Genomic DNA, 12,407 nt, shown 5'->3' with positions numbered 1-12,407 from the left:
TAATCGGCCTCTGCTCTTCTGCCTAAACAGACTCTCCCTAAGCAGTCTCACTGGCTCCTGTGGTTTCAGTTGCTCAGATTTCAGATTGTCTGGAGCTACCTGAGGTTTTCCTTTAGGTTGTGAGGGGACCCTGTCATCAGGTAGGACTGATGATTCTTAAGTTTTTACCTGCAACTTTGGACTCTTTCCTGGGCACCAGATGAGTCTGTAGAATTCCTCTGGTTAGAGTTTTCAAAGGCATCTCTGTGCAGTTTGAGTAAAACCTTAATCTCTCAAAACTTCACTGACCTATTGAATTTCCTGCTTTGGCAAATGAAAATCCATCTACTAAATCACCCTAACTAGAAACTTTGGAGTTATCCTCACACTGCCTCTTCCTCTGCCCTCACATCTAGTTACACACCAAGTCTTACAGATCTGTCTCTGAAATGCCCTTGAGTCCATCCCCTCCTTCACCTGATCACTGCTGCTACTCAAATCTCATCATCTCTCACCTGGACTGTTGCAGGTAAACACATTGCCTCTAGTTTCCTAGACACACATATAACCTCCTCTCCCACTCAGATCAGTATTCAACACTGTTACCAATACAGGTCTGTTTGTGCCACTTTCCAACTTTAAAATTGCCATTGGTTTCCTAAAGCGTATGGGATAAAGCCTAAACTTGTTAGTGTTTTATAAGGACTCTTAATGGTATGGAATATGTCTAATGTTTGAGTTTCATTTATTGCTACTGAATCTTAGCACACACTTTTATTTCTGCTTAAAATACCCCTCTAAAATTCTTCCTCGTGCTTAAAGAGTTGGCTCAAGTATCACATCTCTGAAGCCTTTGCTCTTGTACCTTTAATTCTATTATGGTCCTACAGATCTTAGACATCCTCATAAAATGGCATTTACTATATTATCTCACAATGATTGATGTATATGTCTCTCCACATGATCCCCATAAAATAGGCATCCTGTCTTTTTTATCTTTATCATCCCTGGGCAATGCCTGATGTATTAAATAATATTTAAAGAAACATGCTGAGAAATAAATATTTCTCTGGGATCTTCCCCTCTAAATCTCTTAATTTTCATTTTATATTATAATTCTTTCTATAAAATAGAACCTGCCTTGCAGATACCTTAGTCCTACAAAATAGAGTTATCCCAGTTAATCCTATTTTTAAATTTATTCTGACCTTATCGTCAATTGTCATCATTTTTGTCATTTCGCTTTTTACTCGCTAATACTGTAAAGTCTTCTAGTTACGTACCTTGTTGTACAATAGGATATAGTATCCAATCCTAGTTTTCATTCAAGTATTACCCTTCAGACAGGTAGTGTTTAGAAAGTAAAGTGTCTGTTGTTGACTCCTTGCTGTTAGAGGCCTAGAACTCAGGAAATTTCCACAAGTGCTGCTTTTTTTGCAGGAGGGGTTATTGTGCTAGGTACATATAACATAAAATTTACCATCTTAATCATTTTAAAGTGTACAGTTCAGTGGCATCAAATACATTCATAATATTGTACAAGCATCACCACCATTCATCTCTGTAACTCTTTTCATCTTGTAAAACTGAAACTCTGTACCTATTAAACAGTAGCTCCTCCTTCCCTTATAATTCCCCTGCCTCTTGGAAACCACAATTCTAGTTTCTGTCTCTGATCTTTGACCACTCTCAGTACCAGTATAAGTGGAATCAAACTGTATTTGTTATTTTGTGACTGAGATTTTTTCACTTAGCATAATGTCCTCAAGGTTCACTAGTGTTGCAGCATACTGCAGAATTTCCTTACTTTTTAAGGTTGAATAATATTCCATTATATGTATATACTACATTTTGCTTATTCATTCATCTGTTGGTGGACACTTGGGTTGCATCCACATTGTAGCTATTGTGAATAGTGCTGCTATGAACGTGGGAGTACAAATATCTCTTTGAGACCCTGATTTCAATTCTTTTAGGTATATACCCAGAAGTGGAATTGCTGGATCCTATGGTAATTCTATTTAAATTTTTTGAGGAACGACCATACTGTTTTCAACAGTGGCTGTACCATTTTACATTCCCACCAGCAGAGCACAAGAGTTCCAGTTTCTCTACATCCTCTCCGATACTCATTTTCTGCTTTTTTGATAACAGCCATCATAAAGGGTGTGAGGTGGTATATCGTTGTAGTTTTGACTTGCATTTCCCTAATGATTAGTGATGTTGAGCACCTTTTTCCTGTGTTTATTGACCACATACATGTATTCTGTGGAGAATGTCTATTCAAAGTCCTTTGCCCATTTTTTAATTGGGTTGTTTGTTTTTTGTTGTTGAATTTTAGTTCTCTCTATATTCTGCGTATTAACATTATCAGAAGTATGACCTACAAATATTTTCTTGATCCATTTTGAGTTAATTTTTGTATAGGTAAGGGTCCAACTTCATTCTTTTGCATCTGGATATCCAGTTTTCTCAGCACCATTTGTTGAAAATACTGTCCTAGCTCCATTGAATGGTCTTGGCACACTTGTCAAAAGTCATTTGACCATATATGTGAGGGTTTGTTTCTGGGCTCTTTATTCTGTTCTCTTGCTCTATATGTCTGTCTTTGTGTCAACACCACACTGTTTTAGTTACTGTAGCTTTGTAGTAAGTTTTGAAAGCAGGAAGAGTGAGTCTTCCAATTTTGTTCCTTTTTCAACATTGTTTTTGCTATTCAGGATCCCTTGAGATTTTAATAATATTAAGTCTTCCAATCTTTGAACATGAGGTATGTTTCCATTCAATTATGTCTTCTTTAATTTCTCTCAGCAATGTTTTGTAGTTTCCATTGTACAAGTCTTTCATTGCCTTGGTTAAGTTAATTTCTAAGTATTTTATTCTTTTTGGTGCTATTGTAAATGGTATTGTTTTCATGACTTTTTTCCCAGATTATTCATTAACCAGGTCTTTTGAATTTTTAGTTCTAAAAGTTATTAAAAAGTTTGACAAGGACAAGGACCCTGCCATGATTTTTGCTTTCTAATTCTCTAGTCATGAAATCAAAAAGAGAAGTGAGGTTAGTTTTAAGATGATTTACTCTTAGTAAACCTATATTGTCTTCTTGTGATTACCGTGTTGTTTTCTTAAATGTCCATAACTTGTTTGTGTAGTGATTTGATACCAGACCTTACTGGGCAACAACATCAAGCTTGCCCCTTTATCCTTTTTTCTCTTTTTTGAAAATTGAGTCAATGTTTGACTATTTCCATTCGGGTTTCTCATCTGAGTTTTACTATATTTGCAGACTTAATATCCTAGATGTAATTGTCTTTGGTTTGGAGGTTTGAACCTATTTAAAACAACCTGTTTTGAGCTTCAGCTACTTAATTACAATCTAAGTGCTTCTAGTTTAAAGAAGACTATTTCCCTGATGGAGTTGAGGGAAGCAAAGTAGAGGTTGATTAGCCTTATTTCAATCCATCATCTGATAATCTGATGCCATTTTTTTCAAGCAGTGAACTGTAAGCCTCAGTTCATTCTGTGCTCTAGCCTTCCTGGCAGACTTATAGCTTATCACTTTAAACATTTTTTAAACTGCTATATGCTCTTCTTTCTCTCTCTTATATGTGTTCTTTAAATCTGAGTTTAAGACTACTTGTTCTAAAGAAATTGCATTGATTTATTTAGATTTCTTTCTTCATTGGGATTATTTCCAATCGTATGGTAGAATTTCTTTTTATAGCCTTTCATCCCTCTAGCAGATTATTCACCTTTTACCATGAGCTTACAATTATATTTTTCTGCTCTCTTAAAAGCTTGGGGAACATGTAGAATCAAATGTAAAAAATAGTTAGCAGAATTCCTAGTAAATAGTAATGTCATTCCTAACTCCCTTCTTCCTTCTCTTTACCTTGGAGGTAGTAACGAGATTCTTGCCACCTGCTGGTGCCTGTAAAGGCTGCTGAGTACTGGTGTCCTTTTAGAGATCCTCATGGCTATCATATGATGCCAGTGGTGTTGGCCTCTTCTTTCTCCTGTGTGCATGTTATTTCAGTGCCACTGGGATCTGGTGCAGACCTAGCACTCTGACTCCATAGTATCCTGTGAAAGGCCATAGTGGTACATGGTCATTAACTCAGGACTTCTGTACCCTATCCTGTTCTCCCATCTCTTGAGGCTTATTTTTCTTTCTGACCTCCCTTCTGATTCATTTCATCTTTGAAAAACTTCAGCTTCTTTGAATAGGTTTTAGTATGGAAATTGTTCCTTGACTGTTAACACCTCCATTAGCTGAGCAGATACATGTATGTGTAATGATTGTAACTGACAACCACTTGAAGTAAAAGCACCAGAATAGAATATTCCTCATAGGTCCTTTCATTTCTTCCCTTGATATATTTATTAGATACCCTGAAGAGTCAACAGCCATTCTTAGCAACTCCTAAGAATGCTTCCTGGAAATTGTGCTGAAAAGTATTCTTCACTACCTGTAAATCTGTTTTTCTAGCCCTCTCCCCCTTCACAGGCTGATAGCTTTATAACTAGCATCCCTTATTAGCTGTTGTAAATACTTTTTGGATCTTAAAACAGTCTCTTAAGCCACCTTTTCAGTGCCTTCTTAATGAGCACTTGTGTGTTTGAAAAGACAATATCAGTATTTTACATTGGAGTAGGGGACCAAATTGGGGCGCCAAAAAGTTTATACCTATTTTGTTTTCATATTTTTAAAACAATGCAGGTTGATGAGCCAACCCTTTCCTTGTTGCCTCCATCCACTAGAGCCAGTGAAGTTATCTGTTCCACCAACGTTTCTCACTATGAACTCCAAGTGGAAATAGGTAATCATTCTGGATTGCACATAATTGACTCATCATTGTTAGAAATGAAATTGATGACAAAAAGATTACTTTGTAAGCAGGTCTCTCTTGTTACCCACAGCATAAAACTAAATGTTAATTGTGTCAGTCAAACGGATCTGTTAATTTTATCTATCCTAAAACAGTAGCCCAGATTTTTTTCAAGATTACCTTCTAGAATTTTTACTTTTTCACTGAAGTACTTGTAGAGGAGGAAGACACTAAATAATCTAAGCATTTGTTATTTGTATCTTTATTTTGGGGAACTTCTGATCATTTGTCTGATTTAAACCAAATCATGTAAATCTTTTCAGTTACAGTCCTTTAACCAAATTACTTTCTTTTAACTTAAAACCTTGCCTAAAATCCCATTCGTAGTAGAAACTTTTTTCAGTTAAGTTTGGAACTGGCTGAGTTATTGTTTTTAGCCTTATACCTGTGAAAAGTTGCTCTGAGTATTCAGAAACATCTCTTAAATAATACAAAGAGATACTATCTTAGGTGCTAGGAATATAAAGCCATGTAAAACACTTGAAGAGTTCACATCCTCTCTGGGAAGACGAACATGAAAGATAGCTTTGTCTTATGCACTGGAAGGTACTATAGTAAAGTGTTCCCAAGTGTTATGGGAACAGAGAAGATGGAGCGTTCACCTGTGCATCTCGACTCTTCTAGGAGTCAGGGAAGATAGCAAAAGGGCTGGATCCTGAAGCATGAGGAAAAGTTTACTAAATATTCTAGTCAGGGTTTTTATTCAAACAACAAACAGTCCTGACTACTTAAACTAAAAGAATTTTTTGAACAATTTTGCTAACTCACAGAATCATTGGCTAGAGAAATGGGCTTGGAAGAAACCAAGAGAAACTATGTGACTAGAACTGTAGCCTGGGTCACAGCATAAGAGCAGCCTAGTTAATGTACACTAGTAGGGTACTTTAACCCCACTAGATGATGTTGGGCCCCACTGGTGAGTTCCAACTTAACTGAAAAAAGTTTCTACTAAAAATGGGATTTTAGGTAAGGTTTTAAGTTTTAAGTGTGAGTTCTGACTGCCTCTGCTTCTTTTGTCACTCACTTCATCCTCCATTGACCAAGCTTATGTCATTGACCCTCCCATGCCCAGGTCAAGGTGACCAAAAGAGAAATAAGGATTTGACCTTTTCTAAAATAGCACTGGTGGAAAATGCCCCCAAATTAGAAAGGACTTTTCAGATGGTGTCAATCCAAAAAAGGTAAAAAAATAATTTACTCGAATAGGTGATTGAGGAAGGACTATCACATAGCTGCTCTGTGCCTAGACTCAGGAACATAGGGCGAGTAGGCAGTAGGAGTAGGTAAATCTGAAAAAGGAGGCTTGGAACCATTGTGAAAGAACTCATATGGGGGATATATATATAGAAGTTCAGACTCTCTCTGTCAGCCCCGCAACGTACCAACTTCATTACTCAGTGGATTTAAGGAAAGGTTTGGAATTTATCGTCTCTACTAGAGAGACATTGTGGAATAGTGATGATGATAATAATAGCATCTAATCGGCATCAGGCTGAACATATTATATGTATTTTTTCATTTCACCCCTTTAGCCCTCCCATTTTGCAGATGAGGATACTGAGGCTCTGAGAATTTAAGTAATAGTCATACAGTTAGAGATTTGAAAGCAAACTCTTGTGACTGTAAGGTCTAAGCTCTCAGCTGCTGCACAGTAGTACCTTTCTTTTGATAAAATGTTGAATTTAGAAGGACAACTGGCAGCAGTTCCAGGCAGCAATCTGGAAGATATAGTATATCAGGGATTTACAGCCAGAGTATCATCCTCATCACCTGAGTCTTTTTAAAAATTGCAGTGCCTATATCCCATCACAGACCTCCTGAATCAAAATTTCTGGTGAATGGGAACTAGGCACAGGCTTTTGAAGTAGTTCCATCAGTAGTTTTGGTGCATGTCCTGATCGAGAATGCAGGGCATAGTGAGGAAGTCACTGCATCTATCCAGAGAACAAGGACAGGACTTGAGCTAAGGCAAGTGATGCTTGTCGCTGGGGAGGAAGGGATGAATTTCAGATTAACTGCATTTCAACAATAAAAGTGACAGAATTTGGTGACTGTGGAGAGAGGGAGGAAACTAACATTTATTAGGTGTCTATTAATAGATTACCATTCTAGGTGTTTTTAGTTTAAAAACTGACAACACCAAATGCTGGTGAGTATGTCAAGTCACTGCAGTACTTACTTATACGTGGCTTGTGGGAATGCAAAGAGGTTCAGCCACTTTCAAAAACAGTTTGACCGCTTCTTATAAAGTTAAACGTACACGACCTAGCCATCCCACTTGCAGGTATTTGCCAAAGAGAAATGAAAACATATGTCTACTTAAAGAATGGTTTTGGCAGCTTTATTTGTAGTCACAAAAAACTGAAAACAACCGAAGTTTATCAATTTATGAATAGATAAAAATAAATTGTGGTATATACATATAATGGATTATTACTCTGCAATAGAGAGAAATTAACTACTGAAACACGGAAGAATCTCAAAAGCATTATACTAAGTGAAAGAAGCCAGACACAAAAAACTGCTATGATACTACTTACATGACAAACAAAAATCACATCAGTGGTTGCCAGGGACTGGGAGTAGGGGATTGCTGAGTAACATTCCATTGTTTGAATGTAACAATTTGTTTATCAAGTCACAATATTAACCATTACAATAGGTGTGTAATGGTATATTGTGTTTAATTCCTACTCCTCTATTTTGAGCATCTTTTCATGTGCTTGTTGGCCACTTCTGTGCCTTCTTTTGTGGCTTACCTATTTAATCTTCTGCCTAATTTTTAGTTGGGATGTTTGTCATTTATTATAGAGCTATAAGAGTTCTTTATATAGTACTCTATGTGTAAGTCTTGTCAGATATAAATATTGTTGATACTTTCAATCAGTGGCTTGCCTTCTCATTTTCTTAACAGTTTTCTTGAAGAGCAAAATTTTTAATTTTGATGAAGTCCAGATTATCAGTTTTTTCCTTTCGTCATTAACACAAGTTTTACGTCTGATTATAGGAAGAGGATTTGACAACTTGACTTCCGTCCATCTCGCACGGCATACTCCTACAGGAACACTGGTCACAGTAAAAATTACAAATCTGGAAAACTGCACTGAAGAACGCCTGAAAGCTTTACAGGTAACAATACAAAAAAAAAAAAAAATACATTTAATTTAATGTCTATTTGAGGAGATTACACCTATAATTTTTTTTTTCACAAATTAGTAGTTCTGTTAGAGAAAGGTAGATTTCTTTCTTCTAATAAACATGCAATTACAGAAATGGAAAGAATACTTGGAAGCCAGATCCATGAAAGAGCAAATATATTCAAACTTTGGTAACTACTATAAGTTCCTTCAAATGAATATCATATTTGGAACACTGGTCTGGAATTTATTTAAATACCCCTCGTCAGTCCAGTCACAAATAATCGTATAGGAAAATAAAAAAACAAAAGCAAACAGTTTCCTTTTCTTCCAGCTAAGTAAAACTAGCTTCTGAATTGATAAATTTTAACAGATTGCATTTCAGGAATATTATAATACCATTTCAGTTGTCACTAATCATTTTTGATATAATGAGGGAAAGGATTTTGTTTTGATATTATCCCAATTTTTTAACTGTTTATATGTGCACATGTATATTGCACAGAAGAAGACTGGAAGAAATTATACTGAAATGTTAACAGTGGTTCTATGATTTAATGTTAGAAGTGACTTTTATACTCATATTTTAATGTATTTTTTAAATGTTTCTATCATAAGAACACAGTATAGTTATTGACTGTGACCTCTGGAGTCAGACTGTCTAATAAGTTCACATCCTACTTTCGTTAATTATGTGCTTTTGGACAAGTTTTCTAACTTGTTTCTAAGTATCCTCTTCTGTAAAATGGGAATTATAATGTCACATACTTTGTGTAGTGGTTGTGAGATTTAAAGACATGATAGCACTAAGAACAGTGCTTAGTACTAATAAGCTCCATTATTGGTACTAATAAGCTGCCACTACTGCTGTTATCTTCATAATGAGGAAAAAGGTTGGGTTTTGGGGGTTTGTTTTATTATTTAAATCCACTTTATTGTTATTTACTTTTCCCTTTTTTTTTTAACATCTTTATTGGAGTATAATTTCTTTACACTGGTGTGTTAGTTTCTGCTTTGTAACAACGTGAATCAGCTAAAAAGGTTGTTTTTAAATGTCTTGTCTCTGTGTTTCTATACTAGAAAGCAGTGATTCTATCCCACTTTTTCCGGCATCCCAATATTACAACTTACTGGACTGTTTTCACTGTTGGCAGCTGGCTTTGGGTTATTTCTCCTTTTATGGCCTATGGTAAGAAAACTCATTTTAGGTAAAATAATTCATGGTTTAGCCTGGATGCTATAATTAAGGATGAGTGTGATCTTTGATTTATGATTCACTACTTTTAATTTATAAATCTGATGGCCAATTCTAGATTTCATGATATATTTTTATATCTGGTTCATGTTGAATTTTAGTTTTCAGAAAAAAAAGTGGAATGGGTCTCATGATCATTGAAACCACCACTGATTGCTTCTCCAAGAAGTCAATCCTTTGAACGAGCTGTCTTTTTCCCTTCAGTTTCCTTCCTCTCTCTCAGTGGAGAGCTGCTGTTAGTCTTCAAGCAAAAGTAGTTTTTCTGCTTGTGCACACCATCCCTATCCTTGTTTCTCTGCATTGTAAACTTATTTCACTGTATTGTAAACATCTGTGTGTGTACCTGTCTCCTTCACTGGATTTGAGCTTCTCGAGGGCAGGATCATGTATGTATTTTTCATTTTGGTATCCCCAGGTGCTCATAAGATACCTAGCACAAGTAGTGTTCAGTAGGTGTGTTGAATAAATAAATGAATGGATTCTAGAGCTTTGATTTTTAGGATAGCTTTTGTGAATTGCCTGTGGATTTAAAATATATATGTTCTCACACAGTATGTATTTTCTTAGTAATATTGAATATTGTTAATTCACTTTCCTAATCTCTAGCATGTCATTAGAAAAGTCTTTTTAAAGATTGGTGAAGGAAAATTACCTTGGCATAAGAAAGTGATTAGACTCTAAAATGTAACACGTGTGCATGCGAGCATGTGTGTGTACGTGTGTGTGTGTTTATGGTTGATAAGAACATTTAAAACATAGCTAGAAGCAAAATCACTTTCAGTGTTCATCTAAAGATTTCAGGGGTTTCTTTCAGGTTCAGCAAGTCAACTCTTGAGGACTTACTTTCCTGAAGGAATGAGTGAAACTTTAATAAGAAACATTCTCTTTGGAGCAGTGAGAGGGTTGAACTATCTGCATCAAAATGGCTGTATTCACAGGTATTTACTTATTTGTATTTTACAAAGTGAAAGAATTTGAGAGGAAGAAGTCTTTTAGGGAGCTTTTAGGAAGGAGCAGTTGAGTGTTAGAATGGAGGATAGGAAACTTGCAAATGAAAATTGAGGGAGGAAGGGACCAGTAGGTATAGTAGATGCTTACATTTTATAGTTCATTCACCAGAAATGTTCAGACCACCTCCTCTGTGCCAAGTGCTGTGCTCCGTGCTGGGATGGAGTGCCTGTCTTCGCACAGCTCAAGTCCCAATAATGAGGGTTACAAGAACCTATCTGTTTGGGGTATAAGCTGTGGGGAGTGGGATCCTAGTTAACTCTTGTGTTTTGTTTTTTCCTTAAGCAAATAAAGAGCTGCTTTATCTGCTTTTCAGTTTTATGTCATGTTTATATCATATACAGATTGTAACTAAACCTTTGATTTCTTAAGTGTTCTGTAGCACTTTGAGATTATCATACTAAATATCAGTTCTCTTGTTGCCAAACTGTACATGCAGAAGTAATTGGCTGAATGTTAAAAACAATGCTGTTCTAAGATATATTGGGACTTTGTTTTCCTTTTTAATTAAGTTGCTTTTAAATAAGCTTGTTTTCTTATTGTTTGTTTCACCTCAAAGCTTTTTTCTTACTGTTTGTTGTTTCTTAGCAGCATTCTGGTTAACTGAGGATTTCTAGCAGACAGTATTCTAATTAATCAAGGTTTTATTATACTTTACCAGACTATTGGCCATCCTGCTCTATTAGTTTCCAGTTTCCGTGTTTAGGATGAAAAACAAGGCTCTTTTATAATTTATTTGATGAAGGAAAATTTTACATCAGACATATCTTTATAAATTTTGTTAATACCATGAGAGGCTATCTTTTATTGGATAATATTGCATTTAACTTTAAATTATAACTTCTAAGGAGTATTTAATTTCCAAGGGAATACATGGATTTATTCTGACCAGATTTTTATCCTTTCTTCATTGGCCAGTTTCTTAGTATTTAGGATTGTTTCTTTTTGTTCTAGGAGTATTAAAGCCAGCCATATCCTCATTTCTGGTGATGGCCTAGTGACCCTCTCTGGCCTGTCCCATCTGCATAGTTTGGTTAAGCACGGACAGAAGCATAGGGCTGTGTATGATTTCCCACAGTTCAGCACATCAGTGCAGCCGTGGCTGAGTCCAGAACTACTGAGACAGGTCAGGTGTGGCCATTGCATTGGGTTGTCTGTGCGTCTTAAGTGTCTTCTGAGTTTGACTAAAGGACAGTTGTGCCCTTATATTTGGATTGATGAAAGGCCTACTGCAAGACTTTTTAAATTCTTTCTTGTCAAAATTATTGTTAGGAATTTTTAAATGTATACCAAATATTAGGTATATCTTGATTTCTCATGAGTTTTTTCCATTATTATTCACCACCCTTTATCAAAAAAGCATACGTATGTAACTTTTTAAAGGTTATTTATACTAAAGGACTTCAAATTAATTGTTCTACAGGATTTACATGGATATAATGTAAAGTCAGATATTTACAGCGTTGGGATTACAGCATGTGAATTGGCCAGTGGGCAGGTACCTTTCCAGGACATGCACAGGACTCAGGTAAATGCTGCTAAAATCCCTGAACTACTTTCCTTCCCTTACATTCTATATAATTTCTTTTAAACATCTTTGCTGTAGACTCTTAGGACCTTTATTGTTGTTGTTAATGCTTTAATATTTTGCCTGAAAATGACTGAAGGAAATTTTTCTTTCTTTTAGATGTTGTTACAGAAACTGAAAGGTCCTCCTTATAGCCCATTGGATATCAGTATTTTCCCTCAGTCAGAATCCAGAATGAAAATTTCCCGATCAGGTGTAGACTCTGGGATTGGAGAAAGTGTACATGTCTCCAGTGGAACTCGCACAGTAAATAGTGACAGATTGCAAACACCGCCCTCAAAAACATTCTCTCCTGCCTTCCTTAGCCTGGTACAGCTCTGTTTGCAGCAAGATCCTGAGAAAAGGTAATATTGGTCACTTCTAAATAGCATAAAACATCTGTGTCTTGTATTTTATAGAAGTTTTGTGAGATTTCCTTCTTGCCAAATTCAAATCTTTTATCAGTCTTTTCATCAAAAAACTATACAGTAGCCTAATCCAGAAAATACCAATGCTAAAAGCAAGTGGAGACAATGAGCAAATGGGAAGAATACTAGATTGGAAGTCAGAAG

General features: G+C 35.9%; 1 protein-coding gene across 10 annotated transcripts in view; it reads left to right on the top strand.

Moving 5' to 3' along the window:
* Positions 1-12,407, top strand: part of STRADB (STE20 related adaptor beta) — a 94,016-nt gene that overhangs the window by 6,537 nt on the left and 75,072 nt on the right. For 9 of the 10 annotated variants that reach the window (XR_010944312.1, XM_067740993.1, XM_067740995.1 and 6 more), the window contains 7 exons: positions 4,700-4,799; positions 7,876-7,997; positions 9,086-9,194; positions 10,075-10,198; positions 11,223-11,394; positions 11,692-11,796; positions 11,956-12,200. Coding sequence is in view for 9 of the 10 variants with exons in the window: in XM_067740993.1 (XP_067597094.1) it covers positions 4,700-4,799; positions 7,876-7,997; positions 9,086-9,194; positions 10,075-10,198; positions 11,223-11,394; positions 11,692-11,796; positions 11,956-12,200 (977 nt within the window). In the remaining variant the exon portion in view is untranslated. Of the gene's footprint in view, positions 1-1,955; positions 1,991-4,699; positions 4,800-7,875; positions 7,998-9,085; positions 9,195-10,074; positions 10,199-11,222; positions 11,395-11,691; positions 11,797-11,955; positions 12,201-12,407 lie in introns of all 10 variants that reach the window. The other variant, XM_067740991.1, reaches the window with a different exon arrangement.

The sequence above is a fragment of the Pseudorca crassidens genome, chromosome 6, assembly GCF_039906515.1.
Source record: "Pseudorca crassidens isolate mPseCra1 chromosome 6, mPseCra1.hap1, whole genome shotgun sequence".
In the NCBI taxonomy this organism is placed as follows: domain Eukaryota; kingdom Metazoa; phylum Chordata; class Mammalia; order Artiodactyla; family Delphinidae; genus Pseudorca; species Pseudorca crassidens.
Note: the sequence above shows the minus strand (reverse complement) of the source record. Positions and strands in the feature narration are given on the sequence as shown.